Genomic DNA, 19579 nt, shown 5'->3' with positions numbered 1-19579 from the left:
TCTTGCCTGGCACTGTACACTGGCCCTTAATCATTCTGCATCCCTGATTCACTAGGTTTAGTCATATTTAAGTAGTAGTAAACTTGCTTATTTTTGTTCCCAAAACAAACTTTTAGATTTAGATGTCTCAAATCTCTTATCAGCCCATTGCAAGTCTGTACAAATCCCTTGCAAAGCAAGTACTACCTTATGCTATTTTGTATGAACAGCAAACACTGAAACACTGCTCTGTAAACCACTATCTGAGTAAATGATACAATTATTGGAAGAAACAGCAAACACATTTTAGTCTATAGGGAGTACATTCCATTTAAATGTTTGCAGTACACGATCAAATTCAATATCCATATATTTTCAGCAATGCTCAGTCTATTTTTTTTTTCTCATTCAGTTTATGGAGTGAATTGGAAGTTATTTTGTTTTTAAAGGTTTACCGAGAGCTTAAATCTTACAAATAAGGGATTGTATTAATAAACCATGTGCATAAAACATTGTAGATAGAAAAGAGTAACTTATTATGCCCTGTATAGGAGAAGGAATCAATGCCATTAATTGATAAACTGAGTAAGCTTAGCTGGAGAGAGAAAAATAAAATCAAAACTGATAAATGATATGGTACGTAAAGTCTGCAGGAGTTTAGTGTCTAGTATGCTTTAAGGATCAGTTCTTATTCATTGCCACAAAGACAATATAATCTCAAATGTCTAAGTGAAGATAGTGATACTGTTCTATGATTTAATTGAGGGAATTTCAGCTTTTTCCTAGTTGCTGAATCATCAATCAATGTCATGTGCTCTTGGCCAGGACACAGAAAGGTTTACAGTTCAATCTGGGGGACAACTTAAAGAGGAAGGAAGAGGAATATTACTATAAAGGGGGCTCATAATAATGAAAGTATTTTTTCCTCAGGATTTTGAGTCTAGATATGTAATGTCTCTTGAATGATGGGGTGATGCTTTAACAGGGGGTGTTTTTCAGGAGCTTGAAGCCAACAGTGACTACCTTAGCTGTGGTACTTGACTTAGGGCACTCTCCAGATGAACCCCCCTCGTTTCCTTTTGTACACCATTCTATTACATGCTACAGAAATACAGTTGTGTTATTCAATGTTTTTTTTAAATAATCTCACGTGACAGTTTCAAAAAGCCTCTGCATGATAAAACCCCCTAAACCAAATAGCTATGACCTAGTTTCTAATTACTTTCTAATAGCAACTTATGATATTGTCTTATCCTATTAATTCTTGAAGATAATTCTTTATGGATATGTTTGAAGGCCCATAACTTCCTGCATGGGTACTGCAATATTATATTTACATTCACCACATTTGTTAAGTGGATATTCAATCATTTTAATTTTGTCAGTATTGTAAACAGTATACTTGCATTTTTTTATGCTTTACACCTACTGACACTTTTTTCATACTTGATTTTCTGTTTATCAAGTAAATGACCAGTTTTAAGATAATTAGATGATAGCTATAGAAACATGAGGTCATTATTTAAAAGTCTATACATAATCAATTTGTGCATTTTTGGGAGTGTATCTGAAGGGGACTGAGGTCAATCACAGCTCTCGACCTTTATCTATGCATATTATACTACAATTTACAATGCTCAAAAACTAAGAATAAAATCACCATTGTAAAACATTTTTTAGATGAATTTATTGTGATGCTATTGTAGTCACCACTGAATACAAATGCACTTTTTTCCAGGTGTTTTTCTTGCTTGCTTCTTATCCATAAGAGATCAACCAGCATTATGTTCCAAAGCTAAAGTCAAAGGCAGACTGCTGATAACTTTGAGAAAAAAAAACCCATTCCACTGTATGCCGACCTTTCATATTGAAAAACGACAGCCATGAGGTAATTATCAGCAGTTTAAGTGGCATACAAAGCTCCATCTGAAGTTCCTTCATCACTTGCTACAGTCAGAGCTGTTCGGTTACGTTGTAGAAATGTCATCAGAGCCGGTCAAACTGCAACATGTATGTGCAAAGTGTTTCACAAGCAACACAGCCTATAGACGTATTATAGGAACTACACCCTCTGTAGCTTCACACTCTATACAGGATTCCAGAAAGAGGATTGTAAGGTATGGTTGATGGTGCTATGTACAGAATAAAACCACAAAACTGAGCCAATTTCAGAGTCCACCAAGTCCCTAAATAGACCATAAAAAGCAGGTCAGCTTTTGGCTTTTCCTTTTTTTGCTGGAAGCTGACCTGTTGATTCAAGATACTTGTTAATTAATTCTTCTTGGGTACTTGGCAAGCAAGGCTGGTATCTGGTGTACTCCATGGTGTATTCACCCTTCCCCTAAAAACACAGAACAAAAATGATTAACTGAAATGGCCAGTAAATCTACAAAATAAGGATACATAATTCTGCATATGGTAGCATTAGCCAGACACTTATAATGGCTGGTTATTTAACGTGCGTCCGTAATAAGGCAAATTTGGCCCTCTACGGGCGCACGTTAAATTAGCGCTCCACTTGTAATCTAGCCCTTTATAGGGAAACTCTAAGAATTACCTTAACTTTAGAATTAAAATGAGGGTTTAATTTATAAATTACTTGTTTTTAATAAACCTGCACATTCTGAAATATCTTGTACAAAACTTGTTTGTTAACTAAATTAACAAATACAAAATGTGTTTATTGCTCATTTAGCTTCTCTAATAGATAGATTATTTGTTTATTTGTTTTGCAAAATTGTCTATTTTATAATCAACTCTCTGTAAAGTGCAGCAGTGACTTGGCATATAAGGTGCATTTTTTGCTCACATATATAGAGTAGAATGTTTGCTTCCCACACAGAAGGGACTGCTATTTGTTGTAAGAGTTTGTAGCTTCATAGAGACGATACAGTATTCTTAACAACCAACTTCCCTTAAAATATTCCACCTTGTCTTGAGAATTCAGTATAAAAAGTACAGCCAATACTTTATAAACAACCAACATTACTACAAAATGACAATAGACATGCTACAATATGACTTATAAGCAAAGATGCATGAATTGTAGATTTTATTAGATTTTTTTAAGGTTGATAATATAAATTATAAATTCAGCTAATCTAAAAAGGCATCACTGATTGCTTATTCAGTCAATCTTTATGACTACAGAACAAAAAGGATGGCTTCTCTTCCACCTAATCCCAACAATGAATAATCTCAAAAATAAAACAAACCTCTGTGCAAGATCGAAGCTCAGATGCATACCCAAACATATTATTTAGTGGAACCTAGGGAAAGAAAGAGACAAAAATGTTACATAGATAACCAGAATAAGGATAAATATATGGATAAATTCAGTTGCAAAAGTGCACTTACAAAACACACAATTTTTTTTTTTTTATTATTAAAACTTCCCTCTTATTACAAATATATATTTTTCCTATAGATAAATGACTTACGTGAGACTTTTTTTTAGGGGAGTCACTGTTTATTTTCAAATTCCCCTTTTTGTATTTTTTATTTAAAAACACGAGGTAATGACATTGATGCTACCATTTTCACTGCATAGTGTGCCGAAGCAGGCACAAAATTACAGGAGCACTACCTTAATTTTTAGTATTGAGACACGTAGACCTTATGCAGTAGATGCGCCCAAGACAGCACTTTGACATGTAATTACTCAAAATACCTGCATGGAAATTCATTTTAATCAATGTATATAAATTACAAAATAATATTTTATGATGAGTCACTTTAAAAGACCATAACACATTGATAGACTATTAATTATGCACAGTAAAACAACCTTGTAACATACTTTCCATTTTGCTCCATTTTCCTGCAATTTAACTCTTACAATTGTGGAAATGCACACTGACGACTTCACAAGCCCAACCATTCTACGTCTACAGTCCTGATTGGCTTACTCCAAATAAGGCTTGCGTGGTGTGATTTGCTACAGAACAACTGCAGCAAACAAGGTGGTAATGCAATAAAAATTGTTATTCTATTGCATGAGCCCATAAAATCTTGTAATTACAAGGTGTTTTTGGTCTTTTAAGCTAGTTAAGAGTTGTACAAAACTTGCATACTTACATCTGCATAAACAGTGAAATGTCCTTCTGCTGCATCTTGACCTACTATCACTCCATGCCTACGGTTAATGCCAGCGATTACAGGTCCCTGGAACTCAACAGGTGCTACAACTTCGACAGACATTATTGGCTCCAGAATACTCACTGTGGCTTTCTCCATAGCTGTGGCAAGAAAATGAAAGAATTCACATTTTAGATCAGAAGCTATTTGTACGTTTCAGGGCAGTCTATTAAAGGTAACACTGAGTTTACACAAACCTAAAATATCTCAGTTTTGACATTTTGTTTTCCATTAAAAGAACAATGTTTTTTGTTTTGTTTGGGAGGGATATGCTTAACTCTGAGCCTTACCGATCAGAAAACATTTGTGAAATAGGAAACAGATTCCAGCAACTATTAACGTGTTTTTTTTTTTAATTAAAGATAAATAAAACTAATCATTTTGAGAGTATGAATTAAGATTTTAAAACAATTAATTTGGAAAAGTTATAGGCTGAAATGGGTCATTGAGAGAGAAAATAAAAATAGATTAATGTGGACATCGATTTATCAAGCTGCGGTGGACAGGGGCGCACATATGTCTGCCGCAGCTCGCCTCTGGTGGGCTGAATTCCACTTCCAGAATTCAGCATTGCGCACAAGCGCTATTTTGCGCTTGCGTGCAATCCTGCCCGCGCACAGCCAATCACGCGCGGGCAGGAGCGGTCAATCTCCCAGGTATGATGACCGCTACTTGTTAAATATGATCTGTAGGTTCTCTTGTGAGAACCTGTAATCGTAGGGGGTCGAAGGCTGGCAAAAGCCTTTGATAAATTGACCCCTTAGCAGCACTCCTAGATAAGGCATTATAAAAATACCTTGCTTTAAGGCTCCCTCTCCTGCCCTGATAAAGGAGATTTCATTAGAGTCCACCATGTGATGTGCACCATCCTCCAACACAAAACGCAGCCCTGAAATCTTGTGTCCTGTCAAAGGGCCTTTCTCACAGGCCTCACGGAATCCCTGTACAAAAGAAAACATGTAAATGCCTAAATACAGTAAAGTCTCTGTGCTGAAAGTTTAAAGAGCCATTATAGTGGAGAAATGACAAGGTCTAATTTGTTAGCACATGTAAATGTAACACTAGCGACCATGCAATGCTATGTGTTTGACCTCTACAAAGGGGTTAAACATTCCGCTACCAAGCTGTGTGACTGCCTCACGACCATGTCCTCTTAGGAACTGCAGTGTTCTGTAGCACATGAGCTGTCCTCTATTTGTTTAACCCTTTTGCAGGGTTGCTTGTAACAAAATGAATTGCAGCATGTACACAAACAAAAAGGGACAGCAAACACTACATATTCCTATGTAGTGCACAGATAGTACATGTAAAATAATTATTCATTTTAGCAGTTAATACATACTTGCCTTTAGAGTCACCGGTTGTCCCTATTCAAACACATTTTTTCTTTCACTGTTGTGGATGTACCACTCTCACTATTGACTATATCTGCAATGTCAGTTTAAAAAAACACAAACAAAAGAAAGAAAAAGACTAAGCTAAAATAAAAAAACACAGATTGCTTTTAAAAAACGTATTTTACATACAATATCGGTGCACTGCATATATTCATACGTAGCATAAACTATTGTTTACTATCCCTTTAAAAAAGGCAACTGACAACATAAAAACCCTAAACATAGAGCAACCAATTTGATTTATTTAGGAATTAAATTATTTTTTTGTTTGCTTTCTCTAAAAGAACATTCCCCACCTCCATTTCTTACAATGTTATATTAGCTTTGCACTAAACATCACGCACATTCTTTTCTAATGAGTCTCACTATTTTGATTATACAATACTAATGCAATGATTACTGGCTTTACTGTTGATGGGACCTATAGTTTTGTATTACCCTTTCAACAGCAGGAACAAATTGTTTAGGAACATTTGTCCCCACTGTCCTGTCTTCAAATTCCACTTTGGTGGAGTCTTCTGGATTCAGAGGCTCAACAACACCAATTACTTTGCCATATTGTCCTGCACCTCCTGATTGCTTCTTGTGGGTGAAATCAAACCTGGAACAAACAATATTAACACATTTCAAAAATGAACCTTTCTTTGACAGAAAAAACAAACAAACAATTGCTGCATTATGGCAGGAAATTAATAACTGTCATTGCAAACATGTTACAAAAAAAAATGTGTGTGTATATATGTAAGTATGTATGTATTAGGGCTGCATGTTTAATCGCGGATACGATTTTAAACCGCGATTAATTGCAGCGGTTTTAAAACCGTGAAAGTATGCAATTTTTAGCCCCACCCCCATTTGACATCACCTATGACATACAGGAGGGCCGCCGACTTGCCGTGCCCGCCTTGCAACATTGAGCCGACCTACCGGGGAGTGCTGTGGCTGATGCAGGTTACAGGGAGGGGGGCCGACAGGGGAAGGGTGCGCTGGGACTTGTGGGTTCGGGGCTGATGGTGGTTACAGGCAGTGCTTATGATGTTAAAGGGGGTGCTTATTGGAGGGTTACAGTGGGAGCTGATGGGTCTTATGTAGGTTGCAGAGGGGGCTTATGGGGGTTTAAAGGGGGTGCTGACACGATTCCCCCCCCATATCGCCCAGCCCTAATTATATATATATATATATATATATATATATATATATATATATATATATATACATATATACACATATACACACATACATACACATACATACACACACACATATATATATATATATACACACACACACAAACACACACACCTTTAAAAAGAAAAAAAAATGCATCATCTTTTTAAAAGCTTAAGAAATATTCTTATTTATATGGCTCTCACATCCAGGGTATATAATGATCAGAATGGCGTCATTTTTCCTTTGACTTAAACTCCCCCCACCAGAGTGGTAAATTAAAAACTTCTGACATTATTTCCCAAACTACATTTAACCCAAATACAAAGACCCTCCCAAATATCTAATGTTAAAGGAGACTTGCAAAGTGTCAAGGAATAACATTATGTGGCTGGGCAATTGGCCCTGTATGTGTCAGTTCTAGCTCATAACAAAAACGTATAGTTTGCTTATAATTGATATGAATTATACAATGTGAGTAGCAAGACACATCCCATACTACATTGACTGTGAGTAGCATGTAACCTCCATACTAGAATGGCTTTAGAAACATTAAAGGGATAGGAAACAAAAAACTTATGATTCAGATAGAGCAAGCGATTTTAAACAACTTTTAAATTTACTTCTATTTTCAATTTTTCTTAGTTCTCTTTTTTTTTTTTTTTTTTTTTTTTAAAGATGGGATTAATGTTAAGGAGCACAGCCAGTTTCTGGAGCACTATACGGCAGCATTTTTGTAAGAATTTTATCCATTTGCAAGAGCACTAGATGGCAGCACTATTTCCTGCCATTTAGTGCTCCAGATGCCTACCTAGGTATCTCTTCAGCACAGAATATCATGGGAACAAAGCAAATTTGATACTAGAAGTAAATTGGAAACTTTTTAAAACTAAGCTCTGTCTGAACCACAAAAGAACATTTTTGGGTTTCATATCCCTTTAGGGAATGTATTTTTTACTACCTTGAAAGTTTTCAGTTTGCTCAGAAGTGCATTATTAATATAATAATTTTGAATAATAAAGTGAAAAACCTAACTTTGGAAAGGAAATCGTGCTTCGGAGTGAAATAATTGGTACGTCATGGGAGAGGCTACACCCCATGGATAAGGCTAAGCTTAAATCACAAAGAAAAAAAAAAAAAGTTAAAGGGACATAAAACCAAACATTTTTCATTCAGGATTCATACAGAGAAAAACTTTCCAATTTACTGCTAGTATCAAATTTGCTTCATTCTCTTAGTATCCTTTGTTGAAGGAACAACAATGCACTACTGAGAGTTAAATGAACACATCAAGTGAGCCAATGACAAAAATGCATTTATGTTCAGCCACTATCTCCCAGTAGTGCATTGCTGTTCTTAAACCTTAATTTTTATTGTATTGTCCTTTTAAACCATAAGCATAGTAACCCATAGTAAAAGTGGTTAAGAGAATACTGAACCCAAATGTTTTCTTTCATGATTCAGATAGAGAATGTGCCATAAAACATGTTGAGATCTCTGCATATCCTAATAGGGCTAATTAAGTAAAAATAGTTTGCATAAAAAAAAATGTTTAAAAATTGCTGGCAAGTATTTTAAAATAATTTTAAAAAATAAGCAAAATTAGTTACAAAGCCATGCAGTATGGAGCAGTCAGCTCCACCCCCCTTATCAGTGTTTAGACATAGGCATTGTATTTCAACCGAGTTCACAGCATCTAGGCATGCTCCATCAGATAATCCCTTTGCACTTTTGCCTTCTAGCAAAGCAACAATAGATATAGATACAGCCATATAAGGAAATGTGTGGGGGGAGTTAGAGCTTTACAAATCAGAAACTAAAAAGAAAGGGTTAATGGTGAGGCACTACAGTATAATTTAGCAGGTAAAGTAATTAAAGTACATCTTATATTTTGTCTCTATACCAACTTGTTTTATGTCCCTTTAAGCAACTTTCTAATTTACTCCTATTATCATATTTTCTGTGTTTTCTTGGTATCTTTATTTGAAAAAGCAGGAATGTAAGCATAGGAGCCAGCCCATCTTAGGTTCAGCACATGGGCAGTGCTTGCTGATTCGTGGATAAATGTAGCCACCAATTAGCAAATGCTACTCAGGTGCTGAACAAAAATGGGCCAGTTTCTAAGCTTAGAATCCTGCTTTTTCAAGTAAAGATACCAAGAGAATGAAGAAAAATTGATAAATAGGAGCAAATTAAAAAGTTGCTTAAAATTGCCTGCTCCGTCTGAATCATGAAAACACATTTGGGTTTCATATCCCTTTAACACAGACTCAGAAGACAGGAAATAGCAAATAAAATTAAAACAGCAGCAAATGTGATTTTACTGTAGATACGTCTTCTGGGATGTCAAGGGTAAACTACAAAATGGTGAGCGCTATCACATAGCTGTTAGTAAGTTTTACAATAACTCAACATTAGATCTTACACATTAAATAACCCTACATTGGACGTTGTTTTAACTTGTGATGCTACGCAAGTTACAAACTAATTTCAACTATCAGAAACAGCTCACAGTTGCATAACTGCTAGGAAGGAAACTGTTAACACAATATTAAGAAAGATTTGCTGGTGTTCAAAGTCTGCCCATTTATAACACACAGACCAACCCATCTCCTGTCCCTCCCAGATTCTTCAGCACTAAACAAAATCAGCATATGGAAGGCTCCCCTGTAAGGTACAGCCGATTGCTGCAATAACCCCTCCCATCTATCAGGCTTCCTTTTATTTACAATAGCTAAACTATTACACGGCAGATGTAAGCAGAGTCTGTAACAGCTACAGATTCCGTCACTGCAAAGGCCCAGACCACAAAACATTATGGAAGTACTCAACCCATCTTACTATCCTGCAAGAAGGGCTGCTGCTGTGGCAGAGGAATACATTAACTACAAGATGGGAAGACCTCACCGCTTGTTTGGCATGCAGGATGTGACAAGTGCTAGCAGAGAGGTAAGGTTGGAGAGGAGGAGGTTGGGTAAATGATTCCGTGAGATTGTACTGACGTAAACTTCCTAATCTAACCAGCATTGTAATGTGATCACTCTCCTTACACAGAAATCTCATGTGAGCTGAACTGGCTAGTTCTTTTCAGTACTACAAACTGTGCATGCAAAATATTCAACATGCACAAGCTTCACTACAAATTTATCTTATACTTAAAGAACAGATCCAACTCTATAATCATTATTTGCGCTAGGTTTACTGAGGAGAGACATTCATGGATAATGTGTTTTAAAGTTACTCTTGAATACATTTGTTGTAACAATTATTTATGTCATGATTGTGCAAATGCTATCATTTATTTGGCAAAAGTATCTTTTGTCTATACAGAGTGAATGGAGCAAGTGTTAAAAAAAAAAAAAAAGCTAAAGGGACACAGCATTAAAGGGACAGGCCACCCACATTTTTTCTTTTATGATTTAGAAAGAGAATGCAATGTTAAACATCTTTCTAATTTACTTATATTATCCAATTTGTTTTATTCTCTTGATATTCTTTGATGAAAAGCATATCTAGATATGCTCACTAGCTGCTGATTGGTTGCTGCACATAGAAGCATCATGTGATTGGCTCACCATGTGATTGCTTTTTCTTCAAATAAGGATATTTAAAAAATGAAGCAAAATAAATTATGGAAGTAAATTGTAATGTTGTTTAAATTTCTAATCTCTATCTGAATCATGAAAGAAAGATTTTGGGTTTAGTGGCCCTTTAAGGTTATTCCCTGTCTCCCTTTAGTTATTGGTGCCGTCATGTTGAAATCTTTCACTACGTTCCAGTGCTGACCTGTTTGCACACGTGCAACAACTCTCATTCAGATACCTGCAGTATAACCTAGATTTTATTATGGTAGCACCCATGATTAGAGGGCGGTGCATCAAATGTTTTAGTTTTTAATGACCCTTTAACAAGTTAACAAATAACAGCCCCTTCACCATATGCAGCTAAATAAAATGAAACACCCTGGCCATAAACTACTATGTCCTCACTAGCTCTTATTTCTTTATACCTTTTTATAAATAAAGCATGGGAAGGATGACAGTGTTCTCCAGAGAGGTTTTCTAGAGGAGTGGCATTGTGAAGTAGCTGGGTGGGGGCAGTGTAATACTTTGGGATATGTCATTTATAAGGGCTACTCAACACAAATTAATTACACAATAATTTGAGCAACAAACATTGAGTACATTTAATATTAAAGGGCCAGTCTACACCTTAGTCATCTTAAAGTCTTACCTTAGATTAAGCTGCAAACAGCCTCCTGCACCCTTTCTATATCATGCAGCAGGAACAGTAAAAAAGTTATTTTAAAATAACTATTGTTTCTGGCCAGTTTGAAATGCCAAGTTCAGCCCACTGATGACATCATAATCTGGGCTGCCCATGGTGTCCAATCATAAAAGGCTCACTAATTAGATTTAACAGACTGTCAATGCTATTCAGCAGAGTGCCTAGATGCAGCCCAGATCGTGATGTCATCAGTGGGCTGAGCTTGGCAGTCATTTAAACTGGCAAGAAACACCATTTTAAAATAACTTTTTTTACGGTTATTACTGTATGATATAAAAAGGGTGCAGGAGGCTATTTGCAGCTTACTCTAAGGTAAGACTTTAAGATAGATGACTAAGGTGTAGACTGTCCCTTTAAACTAAATTTAGCTTAATATTGGCTTAAATTTTAACTGGGTGGTCAGTAAAATCAGTCAAGTGGTGTGCACATTAAAGGGACAGTCTACACCAGAAATTTTATGAATTTAAAAAGATAGATAATCCCTTTATTACCCATTCTCCAGTTTTGCATATCCAACACAGTTATATTAATATAGGTTTTACCTCTGTGATTACCTTGTATCTAAGCCTCTACAGACTGCCCCCCATCTCAGTACTTTTGACAGACATGCAATTTAGCCAACCAGTGCAGACTCCTAAATAACTCCACGGGAGTAAGCACAATGTTATCTATATGACACACATGAATTAGTACTGTCTAACTGTGAAAAACTTTCAAAATGCTCTGAGCTAAAAGGCGGTTTTCAATGGTTTAGAAATCAGTTTGAGCCTACCTAGGTTTAGCTTTTAAAAAATACCACAAAGGGAACAAAGCAAATTTGATAAAAGTAAATTAGAAAGTTGTTTAGAATTGCATGCCCTAACTGAATCATGAAAGTAGACTGTCCCTTTAATAACAGCAACTTTCACAATTGGAAAACAAAAAAATAATGTGGTTTGAGAGAAACTGTAAAAGAAAAACAGAAAAATAAAACAGCAGCAGCAACATACTATATATATATATATATATATATATATATATATATATATATATATATATATATATATATATATATATATTTATATATATATATATATATATATACACACACACACACACACATATATATACATACACACACATATATATATATATATATATATATATATATATATATATATATATATATATATAAAAAACTATTTTACAATGTCTAAAAATTGTAATTCTGTTATGCAGAGCATTGAAGGAGTTGGTAACAAATACCACATCAAGCTATCAATTAAAGATATTTTGAACAATGTAAGTATAAATTCTGTATTTACGATCCGTGGTTAAATAGTTGCTGTAATGAATATGTTAAAAGTTTTTACCATGCAGCTTTCAAAATGATACTCGTCTTTTTATACATGCATATCAATACTTAAAGGGACAGTAGACACTTGTAATTACAAGACACTTCTGCTGTGTTGCTATAGAATAAAGTATCAAACAAATTAACTTACTTTTTACTGCAATTATTTTTCAATAGCCAAACTCCACCCACTATTTGCCTTATTTTTTTTTAGGCGCCTGGGCTTTAGTCCACAGACAACAAGGCTAGTCCAAGTCATAAAATTAGTATACAGTGCTTTGGGGTAGATTTATCAAGCTGTGGCAGACAGGGCACACATACACACCCCTGTCTGCCGCAGCTTGCTTCTGGCAGGCGGAATTCCGCTGCCGGAATTCAGCATTGCACACTAGCCCTATTTTGCGCTCACGTGCAAAATCCTGCCCCCCCCGCCCGCGCACAGCCAATCACGCGCGGCCAGGAGCTTTCAATCTACCTGGTCGGATGAAACCGGGGGAATTGAAATTCGCCACCTGATGACTGCTGCTTGTTAAGGGCTAGATTTATGAAAGCCCCACGGCTGCAAGTTCTCTCAAGAGACCGCCGCTTCCCTATCCTCTTCGCCACCTCTAAGGTGGCGAAATTCAATCTCCTCGGTCTAGTCAGACCGAGGAGATTGACAGCTCCTGCCTGCGCTTGATTGGCTGTGCGCGGGCAGAGGGCGGGATTGCACGCGAGCGCAAAATTGCACTTGTGTGCAATGGCGAATACCTGCGGGTAATTTCGCCCACCACAGGCGAGCTGAGGCGGACAGGGGCGCTGTCTGCCTCAGCTTTAATAAATCCAACCCTAAATACGGACTGCACTTCTCTTGTGAGAACCTGTCGTAGGCAGGGGTTTGTTAAATTTACCCCTTTGTATGTAGTTGTTATCTGATAAAGCCAATTAGGGAAATCAGGGTTAGCCATGATAAGTATTTAAAGTTCTGAGGATTAGAAATGGCTCAATTTTCAGAGCTAAATTACATGGAAAGGGGGTAAAATAAATAATGAAATTATAGTGCAAAGTCATTATGCATAACGAAGCATTTTGTATACAAATTTAATAGTGTTTACTGTCCCTTTAATTACCGTGGGGCACAACTATTTTGCAGGGACAGCGACTCTGGTCAAGATAGATGCAAATGAGCAGCAAAAAATATAAAAAAATGTTCTGAAGTATTTAAGCCGCCTACAACTATACAAATTACACAGCCAAATCAAGCTAAGAATGTTTTTTAGGAAGAATAGTTATTAGAAAAGCACAGTAAACTGACTAGAGGGAACTATGCACACAAATGTTAACTAAACAGGACAAAATTCCATAATACATAAGACTGTATCCGAACAGGCTTTCTAAGGGGTGTGTATAATTATGCAAACAAGACAATGATAGTTTTTTTTTTTGTTTTTAAATAAAGTATTCATTTGTTTTTCAATTTCCAATTGACTGCCATTTCTGATTGGCTAAGCATGCCTGCAGCTAACAAGCAGCACATCATGTGATTAGCCCATTTGTGTGGGTTAAACATAGTTATTTAAGATCACCAATGCAAAACTGGCATGCTTTAAAAATATAACATGTTAGTGAAAGAAAATACAGCTTTAATAAACAAATTGACAAATAACTTGCAGGTACGGCTTGTCTAATATTTTTGTCTTCACCTTAAACCTGTATTTTCAGGGAGAGACTGTAAACTGCACTGCGGAAATTCTCTACCATCTACAAGGCCAGAATACTGCTCCTAATGTGAGTTTCACCCTCCAGAAAGAGCTTAAAAATGACACGGAGGGCAGAGATAAAACATTTTATGAGAGGTTAAGGAAACTGGAAGAGCCACTTGTTGCACAAGAAATTCCAGGTACATTTAGTCTCCGCCTCAACACCATTTGTAGACCAAATAAAACTAAAGCCAATGAGAAAACACATTAAAAAGTGTCAAATGTTTATTTAGATAAATTTGGCAATGTAGCACCGGAGATGGAGCCGGTTCATCACCTAGCTTTGGTTGCCGCTGCTTATGTAAAATGGCAAAACTCAACAGAGAATACTTTCTTCAGAATGGCCGTGATAAAAAGTGTCAAGCAAGTGGTAAGTGCAAAGTACATTTGTACCCTAGTTTGTATAGAACTAGAACAGACTTTGTATATGTTTATAGAAACAGGAACTACATATTAAATGCTGACAAGTGTGCATGTATGTGTGAGCATAACTATTTATCATTAATCTGGTAGAGACAATTATTATTAAAGCAAAGCTTTAACGTGATAAGATATAGCACCTGGGCAGCTTTGGTTGAATACATATATATAATGCTGCAATATTTGTTTTAAATACACGTACATAACAATGTTTGTTGTGCAGAAAAGAGAAGACGCATTCCTGGAGTTTCACCTTGTTATGCTGATCCATGAAATGGTCACACAGGTAAATATTAAGCGAGAAAGCAAGACCATACAAGATTACATTTTTGTAGAGATTCTGGAGGTCGTCCATATCAAACATTGAGCAATCTGATTTTAATAACCTGAGTTTAATAAAACAAATCTGAAACTAAACTGAAATGGCTTTAACAAACTGTTTTCATGTTTTAGGTTTTCTGCTCTCTTTGGTGCATTATATGACTTTCAGAGCTTAATGCGCCCATAAATAGTCAAAAAATTACATGCGCTAATTCATAAACACACAATAGAAGTACCATTCAGGACCCGCAGAGCACTGCAGATGCCAAGCTGAAATTTCTGCTGATCCAATCAGAGGGGCTCCGAGTCGTGCGACTAGCATTGCTGTCCAGTGAAAATTTGAATTCAGGACCAGCAGTGCTCTGCAGGTCATAATCAGCACTTTTGCCGGGTTTAAACACACAGTGGTGCAGGAGTGATAGTCTTAAAATAACACGTGCCAATAAATTATTAGAACATGTAATTGTTTTACTTTTATGGCCCTTTAATGCCCCTTTGTCTGATAAATATATATATGATTATGAATTAAAAGTTGTTTTACTTATTCTTTGAAAATCAAGTGAGTGCCGTTTTGGATCTGGCACCCTGGTTGCGGACTCTGTGGAAGCGAGTTTTGTGTATATATATATATATATATATATATATATATATATATATATATATATATATATATACACACATATACACATACATACATACAAAATATATATATATATATATATATATATATATATATATATATATATATATATATATATATATATATATATATATATATATATATATATATATATATATATATATATATATATATATATAAACACACACATATATACATACATACACACATTATTAAAAATGTTTCTTTACAGGAAATGATCCCCTGGGAAATTAACATCTTATGGAATCCAACGGAAGGATTGAAAATAGTAAAAGATGTTCAACTGCCAAAATGTCACGGATAGGCAACATTTTCAGAAAAATCACTTCAAAAATATATTTAAAACGGAAATAAACATTCAATGGTAATACTTGCAGACAGTAATACTCACTGCACTGTTGAAGTGAGAGTTTCTCTGAAGGCAACTTTAGGTTTACCCATGACACAAGGACAGCCATATTCTCTCTCCATCCTCTGCAAGAAATGAAACACAAATAAAATAAAAATCTAAAGTAGTCTTAAATTTGCAGTGTTTTATTTTACTTGAAATTCAGCGTCCCTATGAAAAAACATCTTATAAAAAAATAGCCATCTTACCAACAGAGCACAAGGGTTTGGGAAGAGAAAGAGACAAGTGCATTATATTCTTTTTAAAAAAAAAAGCGCATACACCAATGCATGCATCTTACTAAATCAAAAATTAAATATTTAATTGTGTGGGCAAATAAATAAATGTTGTGCTCCACAAAAGTAAGAAAATAGAACAGACCTACACAGATAGTGTGAGTATATATTTAGGGGCTACAGGTACCTGAGCATAGATTTCCAGGTGCAACTCTCCCATACCAGACACAATGGTTTCTTTGCTTTCAACTTCATAGTGAACTCGAAAAGTTGGGTCTTCTCTAGTAAACCGATTAATACCTTTAGAAAACTTGTCTAGGTCGTTCTGGTGGAAGTGAAAGAAACAGAGTTGAACTCAACATATTGATAAAAAAAATGTAATGAAATACAAAAAGTTAACTCCTAAACAAGGAACACCACATGTATCTATACATGTCTGCTATTTGCTTGGTTTGAACCCCGATAATTCTACAAAGAAAACGTCTAATTGAATTCTTATTGTCCCTCACTTTAAACACACACCCAGATATAGAAGTAAGCATTTGGGGTGAAGAAAAGCCACTCACAATTAGTACATAAAGATGTAATCTCTCTCAAAAATGAAAGTACTACCATAAATAATTAATAAAACAGACATGTATGTAATACAGCAGTCACGTTATGTAATAACATGGAATATAAAAAGTTTTATAATTATGACAATGACAAAACCTGCAAAAAAATAAATAAACACCTTGTTCCTTACCATACCCAAACCATATAGTGTGTGTGTGTGTGTGTGCGTGTGTGTGTGTGTGTATGGCAACAAAATAGAGTTTAAGTTTAAGAGTTAAAGAACTGACGTTTTTTATTGAAATTCCTAAAACTGTCCCCACATCACTTTGGGAACTTTGCATGACATCGATATCATCACTGATGGCATCACCCATATCATCAGTGAACTCACCTAAGACATTATCAATAGAATCACTAGTGACATCACTCTATGGTCAGAGGGAAAATAGATACACAGATAAGCCTCTGGTCACCTTTTCATTCCCCATCTCCCTCACATGCAACCACCTCCTCATTCTCCCACACAATCTCAATTCCATTTCCCCAACACTAATTTCTTTAACTCTCACTGCCTTAAATTTGTCTTCCCGACAAACTCTCCCTTATAACCTGTTCACTCTTTTAATCCCACTAACACATACCAGCTTTTACGGATCATCAACCCTCCATCCTCAAACTCTCTTCCAACCTCGCTATTATCCACTATCCTAGTCCCAATTTACTTCACACTCTTATTCCTCTCCCCCCCCCCCCCCCCCACACACACACAATGCCCTGCTCACTCCTTGTCTGTTAGGCCTCCTTATCCTCTCCCCCCTTCTTTACACACAGCCTCCTGCTTTGCGTATCTTCTCTCGCATGCATGTAACTCCTGCTCTTCCTTCAACACCACACTAAATATATTTCTCTAGTGGCATCACCTATACTGTTAAAAAAGTTACACACACACACACACACACACACATACAGTATATATATATATATATATATATATATATATATATATATATATATATATATATATATATATATATATATATAATGTTCACTAGTGATGTCAAAGAGTATGATGTCATCAACAATATCATGTGTGATATAATTGATGATGTCATGCAAAGTCTTGTTTTTAAACATTTGACAGAAAACTAAAACTGGCTTTTACACATTTGACTTTTTTTGCCAATTAAGGGCTAGATTATAAGTAGAGCGCTAATTTAACGTATGCGCGTTAAATAGCCAGCCATTACAAGTGGATGGTTAATGCACTTTGCGCTCGGAAAATTAACCAGGTGGTCAGAGCTTTGGTAATTTAAAAGATGTCCTCAAAATAAAGAGTATTGTTCTTTTTTAATTTTATTTAAAAAAAAATGCACATATATTTTATAACTGCACAAAGCAGTTTAAAGGGATATGTGGTGTTAGACGTATGTAAGTATTTTCTATTTTTTTAAATTTCCTTCTAAAATTTAAATAAATAAAACACATATTGAGCAGAAAGAGGTACTGATTAAATTATATATTACAGAACTTGACAAATTTTTTGTAAATATCTGTTAAATAATATTTATGTTCTTACACAGCTTTAACACGACAGAATGATAGTAAGCAGGAAAAAAATGCTATAGGAAGTTTATTAAAAAGTAGCAGGTAAGACAGGCCATGACGAATTACCCCAAAACACTAAGATATTGTTACAAAAAGCAGCACATAGTTTTTATATTAGGTTAATAGTTACAAATAACAAAATGATGCATTGAAAATGTTGCATCTCATGAACAGTATATATTTTTTTAATCTCAGCAGAGCAGTTGGTGAATCTGTGTGGGGGGTAACAAGAGGGGGTCAGCAAGTGGGAAGGTGGCAAAGGAGGGTCAGTGAGTGGGGAAAGGGTAGAATAGAAGCTCAGACAATTGTGTGTTAGGTACAGGGGTCAGTGAGTGATGTGTGGAAATGAGAGGGGGGTATAGAGTAAGTTTAGATAGGCAGAGGTGTGTGCGGGAGGCAGTAAGTGGTAGGTCAGTATGTGGAAAGGGGAAGGTAATAGGGATAGTGTGTAGGAATAAAAAAGAGAATTGCATTGGGTACTTAAAGAAAAGACAGTGGAGGGGATAATATATGGGGATCAAAGACTGCGGCAGATAGAAAAATTAGTTAACTTCCTAACTAAAGAAGTGGTCACTTAGTGGGTAAGGCCGATGTGTAAATTTGTTGTGGTGAGAAGGGTAAATATATGGGGCGGAAGAGTGAGCGGAACAATCAGAGGAGCAAGTCGGGGGTTTTCAATTGCAGGGTTAACTATATGGGGATATGTGAGACTCCCAACAGCTTGAGGTAGGTAAACAAGTCGAAGGTAGTCATTGAATGCTGTAAGCATGTGGAAGGTATGGTGTAAGGTTGGAGACCATGAAACAGACTTGGCTGCTTCTCCTTGGAGTGTGGACGTCACACCAACTGGAAGTCATGTGAGTTTAGACAGCACGCTGCCTTCAAAGGATCCAGACCAAATTTAAGGTGCTGCTGACAGTGACATATAGCGGCCAGCAACGGTTAGTGGGGCACATTCGTGGGTGACTTCGGGGCTCCAATCCTGGGCGCCAGTGCCTAATTTCAAGGTGCCAGAGGAATCCTGGTTTGTCAAGCCCAGATATATTATATATGTGGACGTAGGTTTGTAGGAGGATTGTAAATAATACATAGTGTGATGGCATTAGGCTGTGGCAGAGGATGGAAATTTAAATTTTATCCCCTTATTTAAAAGGTACTGTAAACAGCGATTTCCCCCCCCCCCCCAGTATATGATTAAACCCTGCTAACGTGTATCTTCAAACCAGTTAAAAAAAATAAAATATAAAAAAACCTGGTGAATATTGTACAATTTTGTATCTGTTTATATTATCCTCAGCAAAGCCCCACTGAAGTGGAACGTACGTCACAAAATAGAACGTAAGTTTAATACGCT

At 36.0% G+C, this 19579-nt stretch overlaps 2 protein-coding genes across 3 annotated transcripts in view; one reads left to right on the top strand and one right to left on the bottom strand.

Moving 5' to 3' along the window:
- Nucleotides 1–1647: 1647 nt before the first annotated feature.
- GFM1 (G elongation factor mitochondrial 1) overlaps nt 1648–19579 on the bottom strand; it is a 100045-nt gene continuing 82113 nt past the window's right edge. The window contains exons 12-18 of the mRNA XM_053710092.1: nt 16253–16390; nt 15833–15915; nt 5952–6114; nt 4913–5057; nt 4057–4217; nt 3195–3248; nt 1648–2320 (exon numbers count right to left, since the gene is read on the bottom strand). Coding sequence (XP_053566067.1) covers nt 2189–2320; nt 3195–3248; nt 4057–4217; nt 4913–5057; nt 5952–6114; nt 15833–15915; nt 16253–16390 — 876 coding nt within the window. The 3' untranslated portion in view covers nt 1648–2188. The remainder of the gene's footprint in view (nt 2321–3194; nt 3249–4056; nt 4218–4912; nt 5058–5951; nt 6115–15832; nt 15916–16252; nt 16391–19579) is intronic.
- On the top strand, nt 9288–15964 carry LXN (latexin). Of its 2 annotated transcripts, XM_053710093.1 has the most exons (6): nt 9289–9629; nt 12186–12248; nt 14002–14179; nt 14273–14409; nt 14683–14745; nt 15653–15964. In XM_053710093.1, the coding sequence occupies exons 1-6, from the start codon at nt 9498–9500 to the stop codon at nt 15743–15745; spliced, it is 666 nt and encodes a 221-aa protein (XP_053566068.1). In that variant the 5' UTR covers nt 9289–9497; the 3' UTR covers nt 15746–15964. The 2 variants fall into 2 exon arrangements, with proteins under 2 accessions (XP_053566069.1, XP_053566068.1); XM_053710094.1 differs by lacking the exon at nt 12186–12248 and having other exon boundaries at nt 9288–9629.

The sequence above is a fragment of the Bombina bombina genome, chromosome 4 (genome assembly GCF_027579735.1).
Source record: "Bombina bombina isolate aBomBom1 chromosome 4, aBomBom1.pri, whole genome shotgun sequence".
Taxonomy (NCBI): Eukaryota; Metazoa; Chordata; class Amphibia; order Anura; family Bombinatoridae; genus Bombina; species Bombina bombina.
The sequence above is the reverse complement of the archived record's forward strand: the minus strand, read 5'-3'. Positions and strand labels throughout refer to the sequence as shown.